Source organism: Colias eurytheme, chromosome 3 (genome assembly GCF_061535395.1).
Source record: "Colias eurytheme isolate Ceu_HAF_F1 chromosome 3, ilColEury1 Martin Lab GWU primary, whole genome shotgun sequence".
In the NCBI taxonomy this organism is placed as follows: Eukaryota; Metazoa; Arthropoda; class Insecta; order Lepidoptera; family Pieridae; genus Colias; species Colias eurytheme.
In genome coordinates, this window is record NC_142982.1 from 778,450 (window position 1) to 800,265 (window position 21,816).

General features: G+C 32.4%; 4 protein-coding genes across 4 annotated transcripts in view; 2 read left to right on the forward strand and 2 right to left on the reverse strand.

The window, feature by feature from the left end:
• crb (cell polarity complex component crumbs) overlaps window positions 1–7,268 on the reverse strand; it is a 53,452-nt gene extending 46,184 nt beyond the window's left edge. The window contains exon 1 of the mRNA XM_090119145.1: window positions 7,022–7,268. Within this exon, the coding sequence (XP_089975271.1) occupies window positions 7,022–7,076 (55 nt within the window). The 5' untranslated portion in view covers window positions 7,077–7,268. The remainder of the gene's footprint in view (window positions 1–7,021) is intronic.
• A 686-nt stretch (window positions 7,269–7,954) lies between these two features.
• On the forward strand, window positions 7,955–10,452 carry LOC149909291 (ubiquitin carboxyl-terminal hydrolase MINDY-3 homolog). Its single transcript, XM_090119042.1, has 2 exons — window positions 7,955–8,140; window positions 8,277–10,452. The coding sequence occupies exon 2, from the start codon at window positions 8,297–8,299 to the stop codon at window positions 9,656–9,658; it is 1,362 nt and encodes a 453-aa protein (XP_089975168.1). The 5' UTR covers window positions 7,955–8,140; window positions 8,277–8,296; the 3' UTR covers window positions 9,659–10,452.
• A 1,551-nt stretch (window positions 10,453–12,003) lies between these two features.
• Window positions 12,004–15,631, forward strand: LOC149909292 (uncharacterized). Its single transcript, XM_090119053.1, has 5 exons — window positions 12,004–12,358; window positions 12,536–12,712; window positions 13,394–13,490; window positions 13,839–13,919; window positions 14,294–15,631. Exons 1-5 carry the CDS (start codon window positions 12,152–12,154, stop codon window positions 14,524–14,526), a joined length of 795 nt encoding a protein of 264 aa, XP_089975179.1. The 5' UTR covers window positions 12,004–12,151; the 3' UTR covers window positions 14,527–15,631.
• On the reverse strand, window positions 15,628–17,150 carry LOC149909293 (U3 small nucleolar ribonucleoprotein IMP3). The gene is made up of 4 exons (XM_090119062.1): window positions 16,788–17,150; window positions 16,478–16,689; window positions 15,966–16,141; window positions 15,628–15,706 (listed from the first exon to the last, which is right to left on the reverse strand). Exons 1-4 carry the CDS (start codon window positions 16,922–16,924, stop codon window positions 15,683–15,685), a joined length of 549 nt encoding a protein of 182 aa, XP_089975188.1. The 5' UTR covers window positions 16,925–17,150; the 3' UTR covers window positions 15,628–15,682.
• Between the last annotated feature and the right edge of the window lie 4,666 nt (window positions 17,151–21,816).

The window sequence follows — 21,816 nt, forward strand, 5'->3', positions numbered from 1 at the left end:
GGGTTTATTGGAGAACATATTTATACTTTATCATGCTATACATATAGGCTTCAGCTTGAAAAGCAGCGTTCCTAATGCTGTACTCAGCGTAATTGAGACTGACTACGTTTGTCTTGGTAATTTCAATGAAGTTATAGAACTGTTTTGGCAATACGTATACGCTCTTAAAATTTAAATCATGGTTTGTATTCAAACAAACCAAATTTTGGTGTGACAAACAACTTCAAATAATCTTTTAAACATACTTTATTCACGAAAAATATTTCCCACAACTGCTCTTGCCGTAAATTTCATCGATAAAACTTTAAATTAAATAGATCGTGTCGATAATATGGGGTGGACAGACCTAATCACTTCAAAATCTCTGCTGACCCTTTAAACCCCTGTATAATTGTTCTATTTTTGTTAATAATTCAGGTATGACTAAGATAATGTTTCCCCGGTAACTGCAACAAACACGGCTTACCCCTTATAATATGGAAACTGTACTTTTACGAGCTACTTGCACCTGCCTGCAATAATTGCTAAATTGCATTTGTTATAGCGGTAATAAATTAAATGTACTGTTGTTGTATCTAAAATTAAAGACTGTAACGGGTGTAAAAGGCACCTATATTTTATTATTTACCCGTAGATTTCAAACACTGAGGAAATCTGATCGTAACCATACTCCCTGAAACATTTTCGAGACGTCGAATTGTTACAGAATTAATACATCGTGTTTTAATTCTGTAACAATTCCTATTGCTATTGTATTGTTTTGCTTTGTCATCCATATTACTGATTGCATTCTGTAGTTTTATCTGGTTATGCTTCATAATATAAGTTCTGTACCTCAATTTCAGGGGTAGGTTTGTACCATTCTCAAAGAAAAGAAACACAAGCAAATCCAGAATGGGATAACTAGTTTTATTTAAATATCTATCATTATACTTAAGTGTTGCAAGTATATAACTAATAAACGACACGTTAGCGCTGAGTGGTATAAAATAGCAGCTTTTCCCCCACACTGCGGTAATTAGACGCATACTTCCTCATATCTCAGCGAAACTTGATAGTTAGCGTATACCGTTATTATATCCTTCTAGTAGGTGTATTTACTTGAGTGTAGCTTTTTGTGGTGAATCACAAGAAGCCAGGCATCGCGCCTGGGGATTGAAGTTTTACAAGGGCGCCATACTTAATAAGACCAGGAAGGTAATGTCGAATGATCTATCTCTGCTCTCGCCAATCATGTTTATAATATAGTAGCGGTCCACCTAGACGTTATCCACTCATAATATGTTGTCTTTAGCACTCAGGTATCACGTACATAAGTAAATAATAACAGAATAGTCGAAATAGTTATACCAACTCGTACTGAGCCAGCGCGGACAGTTGCCTGAACCCTCATAGGAGGCGCGTCCCTGTAGCTGGAACATATTATATGTATAACTAGTCTGATGATGATGATGATGACTAGAAATATGGATATAAATTCGCATAACTATACAGCTATATAAATCTTTCACCGACCGTGACAACGGCACGCTTTCCCACGACCGTATCGATTGTATTACGGACCACAATTACCTATAATGACGTTGTGTAATACTCATTAATAGCCGTTCAGAAATCGAGAGACTTTATGACACGCATTTCTTGTGATATACCGTGAAGTTGATTTGGAAAAGATTGATTTGAGATTTCATATAATGGGTATATTGCAAAAAATGGGCAGTTTTTATTGAGATGAGGTCATTTATTATGCAAATACATACCTATATTCTGCCTGAATTAATTTTCTTAATAAAATTTAGCTTGTCTTCTTTAAAGGAGTAGACATGACGAACCGTGAAGAAATATCATTAATAACTCAGGTCCCGGAATCACAGACACAATAGAAAATCTATTGGGGCTCAATGGGTTCAGGTAAATAGTAGGTAATTAAGGATCGTTTTTAGAGATTGATGAAACTAAATTTTTAATCTTTATTATTATTCTTATCAGATGTTCCCAAAAGCAAAGGAGTTTTCCATTCGTTTGTATTTTTCTCTTAATTAATTTTACTTCCAAAGTTTAATACGAAAATAATTGCTTTCGATTAGGAAAGACATTTTTTTTCGCATTCATACTCCCAGTCGCACTTGCAGATACAAACGAGATTAAAACCGAATTGAACCGCTTTTTGTGGCCAGGTAAAAAAAACCTTTTTTCCTCTCCAAATCTCACGTTAAGTACGTTCACGTTTCGGCCTCTTAAAACGTTCCCAGTGCTTTCTTTATCTTGATTCTTGGCAAACGTTTCATTGCTGCATGCAACAGGCTCTTCAAGTTGTTTTGAAAAACTTTTTGAGTAGTGATAAGCTAGTATAAAATCCTGACGACAGCTACAATGTACAAGTGCCATTGAAATTTCGAAATAGAAAGACGCAAAAAACAGCAACATTTTTGCTCAATATGTATAGTCCTTTTTTTAACTTTAAATACCCTGTTGTCGAGTACATTGCGAGATGAATTTCATATCTATTTCATAAATCGATTTTATTTACAAACAAGCCGGTAGATAAAAGCTCAGCTGTATGTTCTTTGCCAGATTGAGGCTAGTTTTTACAAGCCCTCAGATTCAAGCACTCAACCTTGCACTAAGGAGTTCTATTTAACCGACTTCATTAAACGATATAATTTTACTAACATGCATCCATCTATTAATACAGCGAAATATGCCTAAATTAACGAACTTTTAATTTTTAAACTATTCTAATGGTGTATAAAATTTTAAATTATTTCTTTGAAGCTGATTAATATACAAAATTCCAACTAATAACAGCAAAAACAGCAGTATTTAAATACTGTAAACATACCAGTATTTACCATCAATTTAAATATAAACACAAAATGTTTGGAAAGCCACGTCGAAGGCCGTGGGGCGTATCGTCACGCGCGACGGACCACAGTCGTCCACCTGCCTAATGTTATCACCAAGGTTCACATGTCCAGAGTTAGTTACAGGTCACTAATTATGGGTTAGTAATGAAAGTTTTTTGTTTCAGCCCTTTTTATCTTAATACGGGAACCAATACGAAAATAAGTGTATAATAAGTATGACATAGGTTATAGATATTCGTAGATTACCTATATATCGCGAAAAGGACAAAAATTTGTAAATTATTTACTCACTAGATTTCCGCCCGCGGCTTCGCCCGCGTTTTCAAAGGAAAACCCGCATAGTTCCCGTTCCCGTGGGATTTCCGGGATAAAACCTATCCTATGTGTTAATCCAAGTTACCCTCTATATGTGTGCTAAATTTCATTGTAATCGGTTCAGTAGTTTTTACGTGAAAGAGTAACAAACATCCATACATCCATACATCCATATATCCATACATCCATACAAACTTTCGCATTTATAATATTAGTAGGATAATTGTTTAAACTTGTTGTACCTACCTAACTAGCATTAGCTACCATTAATTATTATGTGCTTGTAGTGTAAAAATGTAAGTAGTGTGTAGAAAAAACAATTGTTTATTCCATTGTCTGTGTATTTTAGAGTCAAATAACTTTTATTTTAATATTAAGGTAGTGGTGCATCATAATTTATGTTTTTTTCTTCACTGCATTGTAAAGATTATACCTATCATTAAAATTGAAACAGTTTACTTTATCATTAATTATTTTGCTGATGAAAATATTAGCGATATCCAGAGTCAAGTTTCTATATATAACTGAACATGAGATTCACACCCAAACACAACCATTAAAAGTAAAATTAAGTGTTAATTTTAACACATTTTCCTATTAACATATCTTGGTTAAATTAAATAAATTATAATTTGCTTAACTTGTCTTATCTAATAGATATTTAAAACATTTGCTTTACACTTTCAATAGAAAGTCTTTGTTAATGTTAAGTTTCACTTTCACTAACGTAACGGCACCGGTTTCCGACTAGCCTCCTCTATCCGACCATTTTGATTTTTATTTGATAAAACGTTTAAAATACGCGCGACATTCGTGAAACTGAAGGCTTTCGATCCAATCACTTATCGTACGTCATCTGTCCAAAATTGGGTTTCAAATTTTAACCGACATTTCGTCAATCCAAGAAAAGCTAGGCGAGGGTGTAGTTTGTATTGGATTGAATGCGAAAAAAACATAAAACGGTGAAAATAAACATTTGGATTTTTACGCTAAATACTCTGGTAAGTTTGTGGTTAATTTACTTTAAACGTTTTATTGGTGTTTTAAATTATTAATTTTAAAATATACATGCCAAGATAGCGTGTTTTTATAGGTTTTTTTGGGCAAATAATTATGGACGGAATGAGGAGCTTGTCAAAATAACAACATTCCGAAATCCGACCGAAACGGTCGGTAAAAGGAATTTCGCACTTTTTAAAAGAAGGTAATTTTCTATTATGCATGTTGTTTTGTGGAGGTTTCGTATTATGTTATTTATTCTAAACGCTATGCTTACATACAACACCTGTATGCGACCAATGCTAACTTTAATGGATTATTTGTAATATTCGTTTTAACTGACACTCTTTTTTGATTTTTTTGTTATTCATTTACAAAGACCGGTCTGGTTTAAAAACCCTATATTTTACGTTTATGACACATAATTGCATAACTACGAAATTGTGAGATCTTTATAAGTGTACATATGAAATAGAAATGAACTAAAAATGAATATCAATTTCGGTTTAGAGCCTTTATTACGCAAATGTAGGTTTGGTCGGAATCTAGGTGCGATATATTTCCCTGTTTCCGTCCAACTGGGTTGCTTTTGCTTGCGCTGTGCTTGAGTGAAATTGCATGCGTTTATTTCAGGTCATCATCATGAGTGATAAAAAAGAGGCTGAAGTATAATTCTCATTAGCTGAAATAATACTTTTGGTGAAATGGATTTTAGAATTGGGCAAAGTAGTCAATGGGACATTCTAAATTAGTGTGGATGACCAGTGAACTACTACAGTCTAACATAGAGTTAGTTTTTGTTATTATAATAAATGCTCAAATATTAATTAAAACTAGCGGTCCGCCCCGGCTTCGCCCGTGGTACATATTTAAAATATCTCTCCATAAGAACCATCCTCGTACTTCAAGTAATATAATAAAAAAAGAATTATCGAAATCGGTCCACGCGTGATGCAGTGAAAAGACGAAACGGGTTTTTACGAATTTCCATTGTATTTCTATTGTCATAAAGTTGATTTTAGTAGAAAATATTTGGCTGGTCGGAATCTAGCTACTCAGTGGTCGGAAACACGTGTATTTGTACTCAGTCGGTCGGAAAATGGTGCTTTCAGTTAATTTCCAGTCGTGACAGTTAAAATCCAAATTTAAGTAATAAAAAGCCATTATGAAATACAATTATGTGCATATTTTAAAATATAAGTTCGTAATCTTTCATAATATCATTTTTTCTTATGACCTCTAGAGTATTTAATTTATCTTTTAAAGGATTCATTTAGCCGTATCAATCAGTGGTCGGAATTCGGTGCCATTACTATTATTAAGAAATAGTAAATAAATTATGTTACAACCAATTTAATAGTGGCATTTTTTTAATAACATGTGCATAAGAACTCGACATAAGAGCAAAAAGTTAGCTGTATGATTGTTAAAATGTTTGCTACACTTTTTCATAATCATGCTGCCTTATAATCAACTAATTTTACACACATAGTTTTGAATGCATAGTCAAAGGAAAACCCAAATAGTTCCCGTTTCCGTGGGACTTCCCAAATAAAACAAATCCTATGTTTTCTCAGTTTATAAACTACCTAACTATCAAACTATCTGTGCTAACCAAATTAGTACAGTGGGTTAGGCATAAAATGACAGACAGACAGCTAGTTTCATTCGCATAATATATAAGAATAGTAAAGATTGACATGTTATATAAAAAAATAAGAAAATGCACTTAATAATCAATACATTTTCAAGTTATAATACAAATCGAAATATAATATCACTATTTTGCATCGCCAGTCCAACTTAACGAGAACAACTTTCTAACATAGAACCTTACTAACACATGAGCTTACACTGCTCTCACCTTTGAACTATATTTTCACTTAATACACCCATTGTTTCACTATGCATTGTTAAATCAACATTTAAAGATAAGAGTTTCATTAAACATCTGTATTTAACAAAGAGAAAAGTCGTTTTTCATTCTAGTGGATTTGGACTTATGGGATTATGTACTAAAGATCCTGGTTTGATCGACAAGCAAGACACTCGACATATCAACTATTATGTCTGTCCAAGGAATGACCAACAAACATATTAGGGCGGCCATACACAGACCACTTCAAACAGTTGAGACCGACAGATTGAAGTCGCGACCGCGTGATTAATCCCAAATTATAGCAAAGTCCACTAGACATTCAAACAATCGCAAAGTATTATTGCTATAGTATTACTTATACTTACACTTCAAAGCATATAAAAGAAGTGTTCATCTTATTGTTTATATTGGCACAGAAACATACATGCATTGCTTGAAAAACATGAAATTTTTGAAATTATCCTATTTTATTAGGTAAAACTCAATGGTACATAGAGAAGTTGTATGCACAAGAAAATTTCTGCAAAATAATCTAAGATCAAAGGTCTCTGTAATAAAAAATTCCAATGTTTTCAATTATTCATCAAATATGTTATAAATGAAAAAAGGTGAAGGGCGTAGTACTCATGCAGTTATTAGCTAAATGATCATTTTCTTAGTGAATCATTAAAACAAATTTAGACAATTTTTATAAAATTTTTGGATACCACAGTATATATTAATAAGACATCAAAATTTCGTATACAAGTCATACTGACTCTTTTCACCAAGACCTTGTACATTATAAACATAGTATACACAAATGTATAATAAATATGCTAAGATTTCTCTTTGTGACACACTGACATGTTAATATTTGCATGAAAGTTTGTCACATACGCTCGTTGTATAAAAAAAAACAAGTAGAAGAGGGTGTATCGCAGGTGAATCATTATATTTGGATACAAGTGAATGCACCAACCTGCGGCAACGTTGAACGCGGCGCATCGCCTCCAAACGTTAAGAACCACCTTCATCGTGTTGAAATAATCAACTAATCACACACATAAAATACCAAATCAACACATTGAAACAACTAATACATTTTCACTGAATGAAAAACCAAAGAAGGCGAATACAAGGAACACTACTAACGAAAAAATAATCGTCACGAAACAAAAATTAAACCGAACTCGGACTACATTTACGTTCCGATTCCCATGATTGACTGTTGCATTGAATGAAAATGAATGACACTTCCACTTGACATTTGACAATATGTACATAGCCGAATGAAACATCGTCAACTCGTCAACCATTCGTCAACAAGTTCAATATATTGCCATAACACAGTTTTATTCAATATTATGTAAGCACGTAACAGCGTGTATGAATAAATTTCCGATCTGTTATGAAAGCTCTAATTTATTAATGTAAAATAGAAGTTGTTATGTACCTTAAATAAACAGCTTACCTTTCTTAAAGTTAAATATTTTCGACAAAAAGAATCCAAATATAAAATTCAATTCATTTTACTTACAATGGTTATCTCATTAAACTCGTCTTTTTTTTCTATCTGTTTATATTGATTAACTCAAAGGAAAATCATATCGATATAAAAGCGGTCGAAACACAACAAATAAATGGCAATACAATTTCAACAGGAAAGACTTGTTGGAAATGAATGAGTTATGGGTTGTCAGACAAAAAATAAATCAATGGTTAATACAAAATGACATATCTTAAAATATAGCATAATTCTACGAACATAAAATAAATATTAAAGTAGCTATGATGCTGTTTAAAAATAAACGAACAAAACTGGAAACAATATATTCACCAACTGATGCCACTGCTTTAAAACAGACCAAATTTCATTGATGAAAAATAAAAAGTGACATTTGAATAAAGTTGCTATGTTCATATCCCTATAAAAATGGCAGCCTATAAGTCGTAAGCTTTTCTTTTTCCATGAAAAGTTTTCAATATAATCTATTGAATGATTTATAATGCCATTCGATACGTATTCTATGTTTAATCGGTTTTATAAAAAGAAAAACAATATTAGATGTTAAATATTACTATGATCTTTGTACTTTTAGTAAGTATTAACTACGTGGTTATATTCTTTTTGTACTTGTAGATTCGCTTGAATTAATTGCTAGAGCCGGAATGGCCGCTTTATATTAAATTTACTTTTCTTATTGTGCTAAATTCTAAATCACATGTTTTTTTAGGTGGCGTAGAGTACAATCAAATGCTTAACAACTCCAACGAAGACGAAACGAGTACTTCGGGTATAGCAACAGAAAGACATAATATGAGCGCTGGTACAGCGTCACTGGAGCGCGAGTTGGCGAGCACGCGACGGTTGTTATGGGGCGACAATGTAAAAGAGGACGTATTTAGACGCTGGGCGCAGGGTTTCCAGTTCAGTACTGATGAACCGAGCGCTCTCATCCAACAGGAAGGCGGCCCGTGCGCTGCTATCGCGCCAGTGCAAGGATTCCTCCTCAAAATACTATTATCAGAGACTCCTGGCCACAGTCTACATGACTTGACCTCTGAGAAGTGCAATTCTCTACTTGTTAGGGCTGTGTGTATGATATTAAGCCAGTGTCTAGCCGCTAAGTACAATGTTGCGGTGTATCGCAAGGGTGAACCCGGCGCGGAAGGCAGTTCTAGCGTCAACGTCAGTGCAGAAGAACAGTCCTGTGATGCTATCGAGTATTTCCATAGACGTCTGGAGGTGCATTCGTTTCAAACCTTATCAGAAGTGGAATCATTTTATACAAGGAACATTCGTATCTTGAAGGATAAATATGGTGTACTTCTTTTATTATATAGTGTCATTCTTAGCAAAGGAGTGGAAACAGTAGAGGCTGAATTATCAGAATTGTCAGATCCACTTATACATTCTACTTATGGTTATGGATCACAGGGGCTTATAAATCTCATGCTCACAGGCAGAGCTGTAGCACACGTATGGGACCATGATCAAGTTGTAGGTGGACTCCGATTAAGAGGAATTGAGAGGCAAAATGATATAGGTTTTCTTACTATAATGGAACACATGCAATATTGTACCGTAGGTTCCTTTTATAAAAATCCCAAGCATCCTGTGTGGGTTTTGGCATCAGAAACACATTTAACTGTACTCTTTTCAATGGAAAGACGTCTTGCAGCTCCTGAAACAGTTGGAGAGTCGGCCGAGAGAATATTCCGGTCTTTTGATCCGGAAGGCAATAATTTTATTCCTTCTGCAGCTCTTCAAGATGTTTTGTGTGCTGCGGACCTCGTCAGTGAGCCTGAATATGTGGATTTGATGAGACGAAAGTTAGATTCTGAAAATCTAGGTATCATATTATTGAGTGCATTTATGGACGAGTTTTTCCCTGGTTGTGAGCGCGGTGCTCCCGACACATTCACTCTGCATCATTATAATGGGTTGTCGCGCAGTAATCCTGGAGGTAGAGTGGTTTACCGCACGGGACGAGCTGCCCTGCTCGAGTGCCCCATGAGGGCAGCCACCACCGACCCCATGCTGACATGTTTACAAACAAAGTGGCCTAGCATTGACATTGTTTGGGACGATGGGCAATCGCCTTCCCTCAATTAGCACAAGATACATTCAGAACTTTTATGTGACAAAGTGAGGAGATGAAACATATTTTTGAATATGTTGCTAAAAATTCCATTACTTTATGAATTATTTTTATGTATAGAAATTAACGTATTCAAAGGTCCCAGGCGAGTTGTCTTGTTAGGCAGCTATTTTCCATAAATTTGACAATTGATATTGGCCACATGTGACAATTGAGGTCCTTTTAAATATGCTGTGCAATAAATTACTTTTTGATAACATATTAAGTTAGTTTTTCAATTTATAATGCAGTTAAGGTTGTAAATTTAAATTCAATGTAAAATTTTATTGAGGTATCAGTACGAAAGGTCCTTGAATTGTCACAACAAAAACCCTTAGATATTTAGAACCATAGCCTTGCACTAATAGATTGAACTTCACTGTGTGGTAAATAACATTAAAATAAGTCATTGTAAAACTGGTGCAAGTAAATGAGCATGCCTCTTATAATGTACTATGTTGAAGTGTTGTGAAGGCAAGCTTGCAAATTTTATATTATAGAACAGAGTTTGTGTATGGAATGTCACCTGATAAAGAAAATAAGATATTTATCTTGGGAGAAACACTCCTTGATGCTCTTTATTTGCACTTGTAAAGATGTCTCCAGACACATTTTTCTAACATAACATATAATATTCAGGACTTACATTTTGTATTGTATTGTTTTAACTGTCCAAGTTATGGAATTGATATTGTGGCCGATTGACTTGCAACACACACTTGTTAATTATTTGTAATGTACAGAACAACTGCTTGGTAAAAATGTTTTGTTAACAATATTGCCTCGTAGTAAGGTAATAATAATTTGTTATAATAATTATATTGGCAAAATTATTTAAATTTTAAACAACTAGATTATAATTATTTTAAACATTGAATTTTATGATATTTTTTTTGTAACTTTTAGTATCAAAGTAGTATTTTCTGGTAACTTTTTGTAACTAGACATGATCTTACCATGATATACTACCTGTAAACAATTTTTTTTTTATATAAGACTGATGTTTCTGTCCAGTTTTGTGGCACACCATAAAATATGATCCCTGCATTGTAGCTTATCACTTTGGTTGATCAAAATTAAGGGTAACTTAACACAAAAGTCTACATTTGTTGTAAGATGTGTGATAAATAATTTTGTGGCTGTGAATAAAAATACACTTTTGTAAACTCCAGAATGTAAAGCAATTTAAAAATATTAAGGAAATATTGTGTTCTTAACACCTTTTTTCAGTTCACAAAGTTATTTTTATCTGTACATTACAAATTTATCTATTTTAAAGGACTAGTAAAATAATATAAGATCTGTCATGGATTTGGGTAGCAGATTTCTTTTAATATTTCATTTACTTTTTATTTAATATTGTACCTTATTTAAGGTATATTTGTATAGACAATTATTTCTTTGGCAATATTCTGTGTTTGTTAACAACATAATTCAGATTCATGTAAAATAGCTGTTCATTTGTCTTGTAATATAAGTATATCGGAAAATATGTTCAGTTATAAAAAAATAGTGGAACATGCTTTTTAATTATAACATTAGTTTTATTTTAGTTAATCAATTATATCCGTAAATGAACCTTTACTTTTCCAGACTATGAATTGTGTAGGTACAGACAAATATTAAGCTGTCCATAAAACTCATAACTTTTTCTTGGGTCATTTTAAAGTTACATTTTTAAGCAAATGTATATTAACTTCCTTGAACTTACTAGGCTAAGTACCTACTGCAAGTTTGAAAAAAAAATACATATCAAAAATAAAATAAAAACAACCCAGTTGCTTGGTGCTTCCTGTCACCACAACAATCCATTTGGTATGTAAATTATTTGTTTTTTGTTTGTTAATTTTAAATAGATTAGGATTTAGGAATTAAAGGATGGGGAATTATTGCGATGCAGAATCCGAACCCACGTCTTTTTTTATCTGCTCTACAATTTGTAAATACTGATCTACAGTCTCAAACTCTAAAAATTATACTAATATTGAAACACTTATTTCATGTTATGGTGCTCAACAATTCATATTTTTAACTCACATTTTAACTTAATATTAATATATAATAATCTGTGACAATGAGGCCTATGTCCAGCAGTGGACAAATGTAGGCTGATCATGATGATGATGATGATCACAGATCAAGTAATTGATGATGATGAATCTGTGACAATGTGGTAGGTTTCTCAGAGGAATAAATTGCTCTGAGGTAGGTTTGCTCTGAGGTGGTGACAATAATATATAATAATGTTTGTCAGATTGTCATTTACGTACCATATGCATATCTGTGGTTTGTGGTACCATAGATAATAGAAATAAGATAGTCTGTGGTTACTTATTTGTTTATTTTTCGATAAAATGAGATTGTCAATAAATAATGAAAAGAAAAACAAATCCATTTGTGTAGATGCGTAATATTTAAATACATCGTATGTTTAAACAAAGCTGAGCTTAAAATACGTACAATCAAAAATGTCGGATAAAATATCATCTCGACATGTATCATACGAACAAGCCAAGTCTCTGGTTGACTTCATGGGTCAACATATTGAGCTTGCAACAGGTTCTCTTCGAACTCTGGAAGCTCGGCATACATCTAAACGGCTCTGGAGTGAGCTTAGCATTATTTTGAACTCTGCGCGAACGGGAACCAAAAAAACCGCGGATGGCTGGAGTAAGGTAAGTGTACGACCAATTTGATTTGTACCATAATACTGCTGTTCTATGTAAACAAATACACTTCCACATTTTTTTACAACTAGATTCTCCATGAATTGTAATTCGACCAAATTGCAAGCCGAACTAAGCGAAAGAAATTAAGCGACTGTGAAACATGTATGTTATTATATTTTTCAGTATTGGAGTGATTTCAAGAACAAACTGAAGAACAAATCTAATCTTCTGAACAAGATGAAGCGATCAGGGTCCTCATCTGGCATCAAACCCCTCACAAAGTTGGAACGGAGAGCTCTTGTGATATTGGGGCCATACTTTTCTAGAAAAAAATCGAATGGATATTCAAAAGCTTTTTCTGTGAGTAATTTTATTAACTATAACTTATGAACATATTACATATACTTACCAAATTAAAGAAACAACTTTTGACTCTATTGCATAAAAGGGAATGTTGTTTGCACATATTATCTTCTATGTGCATGTATGTTTGTAAAATTATTTTGAAACTCATAAGTCATACAATTTAAACAGACAAAAAATTCACATAACCTTTACTGCATTATAGTAGTAAATTAAAATGTTTTATCAATGCAATAATAATTCCTATAATATAACAGGGCAGGATTAAAAAATTAGTATTTTATAAAATACTAGCTGTGCCCTGCGGTTTTACCCGTAGTGGTCCACTAATGTTGGTCTTAGCCTTATGATATATAGCCTTCCTCAATAAATGGGCTATCTAACATCAAAAGAATTTATCAAATCTGACCAGTAGTTCCTGAGATTAGAGCTTTCAAACAAGCAAACTCTTCAGCTTTATAATAATCTTATATATAAAATTCTCGTGTCACAATGTTAGTCTGCATACTCCTCCGAAACGGGTGGACCGATTCTCATGAAATTTTCTGTGCATATCGGGTAAGTCTGAGAATCGGCCAACATCTATTTTTCATATGTACCACGGGCGAAGCCGGGGCGGGCCGCTAGTATTAGTATAGATATGTATAATTATATAAGTAAAGTTATTACATTTTACAGAATCACCGGCCACCAGAGGTGAAATTGGAATCATTTCACAATGGCGTTGGAATTGATTGCAGCAACACAACAAGTGACAACAGTGAACAACCAACAGGTATGTACTATAATATGAACTCCTTTTTTTTAATTAAAACTAGCTGCATCCTGCGGTTTCACCCAGGAATATAAAGAAAAACTCAATTACACATTGAGTTTTTCCTTATGATCCTGTAAAAATTTCATGTTTAAAAAATAGCTTTATAAAACAGCTATCAGTCAGTGAAAGTCCCGTCAAAATCGGTCTAGCCATTTTGAGATTAGCTAGACATTAAAAATTCCACCTTTCAAGGATTAAAATCATCTAGATTTATGGAAATGAAAGATTTACGAAATTGTTTAATTTGTGAAGTAATTGAATATATTATAATATCCATGGAAATATGTAAATATGTTTTTTTTTCAGATATTGATAGAGACGATAGCGACGACTCCCTTGATGCGTGCGACGGCTCGAGCGATGAGATGTATATCTCTGGCATACAAAGTTTGTACAAATTATTATATTATCGAATGCAAATCAATTATCATATAATTAAAAGATATAACTGGAAATTTGGGCAGTGAAAATGAACTATAGTGAAACAAAGGGTGAATGTTCAATCCCTATATAGCTTATGAACAATATTAGGGTTTTATTATCATTTTAATCCTATTAGGAAATAATCTACATTGTCACATTGTGAAGGGCAAAAAATTTTTCATCCGATGCATACTGCTTGCAATTCTATGCATGTATTAATCTTCTATCTTATAAAAAATACTCGTATTTGTAATACTACTGCAGTAATAACTAGTTTTCTCCACTTGCATAAAAATTATTTTAATTTTAAATTAGTAATAAATGTAAATTTTTTGCAGATCTATTCCCAAAATGGTTAATAGAAGTGGAGAAAAAGCGAGCGGAAGCTGACTTAACTCGCGCGAAAGCTGAAAAGGAACGAGTCGGCATCGCAGCTAAGAACGCAGACGCAGCGCTCAAACAAGCAGAGGCGTTGAAGAAACTGGCCGATGCAACTGCAATACAAGCAGATGCTATCTTACGCATAGCTATCAGTATGGAACGCAACCAAACAGATGTACTGGCTATATGACCGAGTGTTATGGAGTTTGATGCAGAGCATTTTGAGATATAATGCGTTGTGAGTGATATTACAATGCAAGCAGGCGCGGTTCGAGGGGGACCGGGGAGGGTCACATGGGACAAATCGTATTAGATCAAATAGAATAAGTCTAATATTGTACAAAATAAACAAGCAATTTTTTCTGTCCATTGTTTTCCTCTTTTTATAATAATTTAAAAATGATGAATTCCTTTTACATACGATTGAATACTATTTTGACGAGTAGCTCTCCCCCCCCCCCTCCCAAACGTCATATGATCGCGCCTGAATGCAAGTGGGATGGTGGAAGTATAAGCCTAGAGTGGCCTAAGCAGTGTTTATGAACTGTTTACAAGAGCAGTGGGACAGAATAAATTTTCTAATACATCTAAATGTGTTATTTTGTGTCCAAAGTAGATGGAAAAAAAAACCATAGATAAAAATATTACAGCACGTTATTTTTTGGTGTTCTAGACAAAAGTTTGTGTCAAAGTAATAGACAATTTTAACTCTTCTTCTATATTAAATGTGTCCAAAAAATAAATATTGCTTACGACAAAAAATGTTAATTAGTTGTAGAATTAATGTTATTGTTATATTAAGATTGATGTTATTATAGATCATGACGAAAATAAAAATTATAAATTTTGATTTATTTTAAATAAATAAGTAGTTCTAGGGCTGATTTTTCATTCCTTGGTTAAAATTTATCCGCCGAATAACGTATGAAACTACCATTTCAAAAATGTATTCTAATTGTCCGTATAATATGAAAGTTTACAGTTGACATTTTAAAATGTTTGTGTAATACTTTATTTGACGGATAAATTTTAACCAAGGATTGAAAAGTCTGCCCCTAGTAAAATTATAAATCTGCATTTCCACATGCTATTGTGTGGTATGAGTGTCTGTCTCACATATTTTTTATACTTATCCAAATAATAATATAAATTTTATTTTTTTAATCAATCTTTGTAGTAAATAAACTGTCTTGAGATAATATATTTGTGTATTTGTAAATAATGAATGTGATTATCGAATTATGTAATTATTTTAGTAATTTATGGAATAAGGAATAAATAATAAAAACACTTAATTATTTGTCTTTTTTATTTACAAATTACAACCCTTAACACTTTAACCATCTTCAAACCATTTCAAAGTCATCTCTCTGTAACAAAACAAATAAAATTTGATTAGTACTAATATTAGTAATCAGAATGTTTTTTTTTATAATTATTGAAACATATTTTGTAAAATAAAAGGAAGTGGATTGAAAAGAAATATATATATTTAAGTAAATAGAAATATGAGTGTATAAATGTTGGTGTATAATAAATTTGAACAAATTTATGACAAGCTTTTGGTAGTATTTCATTAATATGATATAAGATTTTTAATAAAGCTTAAAAAGTCTTAGGAAAGCATACCATTTCATTGTATTCCATGACATGTTTCTTAATAGCCGATCCATCGACCCAGGTCACAAAATCTTCTAATGATCTATTCACAAGGAAAGCTGGGTCTTTCACAACCTCAGGGCCAACTCTGACATGACCTTGCTCTATGAACTTTGTTGCTTCTTTGATTGATTGCGCCATTTTGCCTGAATTTTAATAAATTTTTAGTTTTTATCATGTAATTTGTATAATTTATGTCAGATAAAAGTGTATAAGGAAATATTGAGTTAAATTCTTGGTCAGACCTAAATCTCTGCTTCAATTTTAATAAGGAGTGCATTGTTAACAAAAATAAGTACTTAGATATGAATTAAATTCAAAAAATGCCTCTATGGAAGTAAATATTAAGTCATCATTATTATTACATGCATTCTCTTGAACTATGAACAATAGTTTTAGTCTTTAATTAGTTTTCTGCTGCTTTACTGGACTATTATAAAAGTTATTCATACAATAATTAATATCTTTGTAAATTTACTCACTTCTGACCATAACAACAGGCAACCTGCGTCTACAAAAAGAGCTGGCTGATACATTCGTGGCTAAAGCCAAATCCCACCTAGTTGGAATCAAACCAATCTGGTACAACTTCTCAAGTAATTGTGCACTCGATTCTGTTCTGAAGTCCAAGTTAGCATCTATGTCTTTAATTTTATTTGCTAGTTCTCTTATTTCTCTTGATAATTTATTATATCTGCAAAATATAATTAATTCAAATGTATTTTTACATGAACTTAAATGAACACCAATAATTTAGGCTATAATTAAGCCAAAAGTTAAAAAAGGACTTACTTTGTATAGTCTTCTCTTTTTTGAATGAAGTATTTCTTCATAACTTTTACTTCGCTAAGATTATTATCAACTTTCCATGATATAAAATCTACTTTTTTCAACAACTTCTTCTCATGAAATTTAAGTTTTCGAACCATTTTTTTTAATTATTACCTACTTTTATAATACTGAGATTGCAATGTTGATGTATTTGCTGTTTTTACGTATGTGACGAACAATAGTGGAAACGTACACTAGCTATTGTACAAAATATGTATTAAATTTTAGCCTCTAAACTTTTTAATTTTATGTTTCACCGATTAACAATTTTTAATAACAAAAATATAACCTCGTAAAATAAACGTTGTCGTGTTTATAAAATACTACAAGCACAGAGCAAGTAATATAGTACAAGGTTAGACTCCGTTTGTAATAATGTACTCTATGGGTTAGACTACAAGGTTGTATGTTCAATTTTCATTACTCAATTTGACAATCGCATTATGACAACTTGTCAAATGTCAACGTCAACAATGCTTTTAAATTGTACGGGTATGAATAAGTTACTCTATGATTTGTACTGTGATTTGTATGCAATTTGTATGTGATAGGCTTAGCAGGGGCGTAGCTACCGCCGTATCTGCCGTATCAATTATACGGGGCCCCCGCGCCAAGGGGGCCCCCAACGTGCGCTTTTGTGAGAAATCTTTACCCTTCCTAAGGGCCCCCAAACCAATTTTTATACGGGGCCCCGCCAAGGCACGCTACGCTTCTGAGGCTTAGAGTTATAATACAATAGTATGATAGGCCATATCGTTAGTTCCTGGTTTGCCCTTAATAAATTATTATAAACGTATATATAAACTCAATATATAAACCATCGAGATATATGTACCACGTACTAGAGAGGTTATTCCAAAATCCAAAGTCCAAACAAAAACATTGCGCGCGGCTGATGTGGCGGGGTACCTACGACGTGTGGAACGAGCGAGGCGTGGCTTCAAGTTCAAAGATTAAGCAATGCGTGCAGATGCGACACATTGTCCAATCTGTTTACTCGGTACTATCGTGATTTTTATGACTCAAGTAAATATATAAAACCGTGTGACGAACATAGTTATGTTGATAAATTGAGGTCGATTATACACAGTATGAAACCTGTATCTAGAATTAATAAATTACCGACTAAAATGTTCATTCATAGGGATTTAATTGATTGCGAATATGTATTTTTAAGAAATGACACCGTACGGAAACCATTACAACCGCCGTATGATAGGCCATATCGTGTCATTAGTAGAAAGGATAAAACTTTTAAAATTCAATTAATGGACAGACAACTTAACGTTTCAGTAGATAGGTTAAAACCTGCATACGTTTTACCTGATGATAATAATATTGTGACTAAGTTCACAGGTAAGTCTGTTAATATGAGTGATAGTAAAATTAATGATTCGCTACATACAAAAAGGATAATTAAAAAGGTAACGTTTGAAACAGACAAATCCAGCTGTAAAAATTATGTTACACGATCAGGGCGAATACGAAAAACGCCAAGTAAATTTATGTTTTAATCATGTACATAGCCATTGTTATTGCAATTTTTGCATGGTTGCAAATTGTATGTTGTTGTTTTAGGTCACGTAATTTTTTGAATTTAAAGAATGGTTATATAGAAATATTTTATTCAACATTTTCATTTTCGAACTATATAAGTACTTACCTACATTTTATACAATTATTTTTCTTTATACATTATTTTACAATTTTACTATGGGATTAAATCAAACCAAGGAAAGTGTTGTCATTAACGAAAGTATTTCCAATGTTTCAAAGCTGGAAAATAAAATTAATATATTTGGAATCATAATAATTTTCATTGCAGTTATATTAACTATTTTGGTTTGTTGTGTTTTGAAACAACAGTGTATTAAAGTTGCTAGTAATTGGTTTAAAGACCACGAAAATTAAATAAAGTTGTGTATTAACAAATATGTAAGTTGTATTTCTTGTGCGTTATAAAATTTTGTCATTGCATTGTTATTGTATCGTCATAGTGTAAGAGACGGGAACAAATTTTAATTATTTGCATGTTAATTTACTAGGTACATGATACCTTAATATTATACATTGCGTATTTTTCATTAATAATGTTATTTTACATTATAATGTTTGTGTGTATGTAAAGTTATGTTGTTCGATCGTAGGACTTTATTAGATTGTATTGTTGGCAAATGGCCGCAATGATGCCAAGAGAGGACATCATAACCTTACATCAAACACCATGGCTGCAGACTATAGTTCTATAGTAATTTTTGTTATGTTAAGTATGTTTTTAAAATAAATGTTCGTGTGTTTAAAAAAATGTTTCACCGACTCTTGAACTAATCTTGTATAATGTTTCACATTGTTATCTTTTGTCTGTCAGCAGAAATGTTAGGGTTCGTTGTGCGAGTTAGTAATATAAATAAAGATAATTTAATCTGATTTTGTTTAAAAATGTTCCTCATTTTTTTTGAAAAGGGGGGAATATTGTAGGTGCTGTGCTGACGCAGGATTTTCGGTCGCGTCGCACAGTCGTCAGTCACATAGCGTCGCCCCCCAGTTGTCCCGTAACTCTCGCCACCGACCCACGTATTGTAGTTAATAAATTAAAATAGTATATTTTTGTGTAATTTAGAAGAATATATAATTTCCATTGACTGCTATCTTTATTTTCATCTCCCTACGGCCTACACACAGCTACACTAAACAATCAATCGATCATTCAATCAATCAATCGATCAATCATTCGATCAATCAATAATCAATCAATCAATTATCGATCAATCAATAATCGATCAATCGATATACCGATCGATCAATTGATCCATCGATCGATCGATCAATCAATCAATAAATCGATCAATCAATAATTTATCAATCGATCGATCAATCTATCAATCGATCGATCGATCAATCTATCAATCGATCAATCGATATATCGATCGATCAATCAAATCAATCAATCAATAATCGATCAATAAATAATCGATCAATCAATAATCGATCAATCAATTGATCAATCGATCAACCGATCATTTAATCAATCAATCGATCAATCAATCGATCAATCAATCGATCAATCATTCGATCAATCAATAATCGATCCATCAAAAATCGATCAATCAATAATCGATCAATCAATAATCGATCAATCAATAATCGATCAATCAATAATCGATCAATCAATAATCGATCAATCAATTGATCAATCGATCGATCGATCAACCAATCAATAATCGATCAATCAATAATCGATCAATCAATAATCGATCAATCAATAATCGATCGATCGATCAATCAATCAATCAATAATCGATCAATCAATAATTGTTCAATCGATATATCGATCGATCATTTCAATCGATCATTCAATTAATCAATCGATCAATCATACGATCAATCATTAATCGATCAATCAATAATCGATCAATCGATATATCGATCGATCAATTGATCAATCGATCGATCGATCAATCAATCAATAATCGATCAATCAATAATCGGTCAATCAATAATCGATCAATCGATCAATCAATAATCGATCGATCGATCAATCAATAATCGATCAATCAATAACTGATCAATCGATATATCGATCGATCAATAATTGATCAATCGATCATTTAATAATCGATCGATCGATCAATCAATCAGTCAATAATCGATCAATCAATAATTGATCAATCGATATATCGATCGTTCATTTCAATCGATCATTCAATCAATCAATCGATCAATCAATCAATCAATCAATCGATCGATCAATCAATAATCGATCAATCGATATATCGATCGATCAATTGATCAATCGATCGATCGATCAATCAATCAATAATCGATCAATCAATAATCGGTCAATCAATAATCGATCGATCGATCAATCAATAATCGATCAATCAATAACTGATCAATCGATATATCGATCGATCAATAATTGATCAATCGATCATTTAATAATCGATCGATCGATCAATCAATCAGTCAATAATCGATCAATCAACAATTGATCCATCGATCAATCAATCAATCGATCAATCGATACATCGATCGATCAATCAAATCAATCAATCAATAATCGATCAATCAATAATTTATCAATCGATCGATTGATAGATTGATCGATCAATCTATCAATCGATCAATCGATCAATCAATAACGATCGATCGATCAATCAATCAATCAATAATCGATCAATTAATAATTGAACAATCGATATATCGATCGATCATTTAATCAATCAATCGATCAATCAATCGATCAATCATTCGACCAATCAATAATCGATCAATCAATAATCGATCAATCAATAATCGATCAATCAATAATCGATCAATCAATTGATCAATCGATCGATCGATCATTAAATCAATCAATCGATCAATCAATCGATCAATCATACGATCAATCATTAATCGATCAATCAATAATCGATCAATCGATATATCGATCGATCAATTGATCAATCGATCGATCGATCAATCAATCAATAATCGATCAATCAATAATCGGTCAATCAATAATCGATCAATCGATCAATCAATAATCGATCGGTCGATCAATCAATAATCGATCAATCAATAACTGATCAATCGATATATCGATCGATCAATAATTGATCAATCGATCATTTAATAATCGATCGATCGATCAATCAATCAGTCAATAATCGATCAATCAATAATTGATCAATCGATATATCGATCGTTCATTTCAATCGATCATTCAATCAATCAATCGATCAATCAATCAATCAATCAATCGATCGATCAATCGATCATTCAATCAATCAATCAATCGATCAATCATTCGACCGATCAACCAATAATTGATCAATCGATCAATCGATATATCGATTAATCAATAATCGATCGATATATCGATTGATCTATTATTGATTGATCGATTATTGATTGATCGATTATTGATTGATCGAATGATTGATCGATAGATTGATCGATTGATTGATCGATTGATTGATCGATTGATTGATCAATTGATTGATTA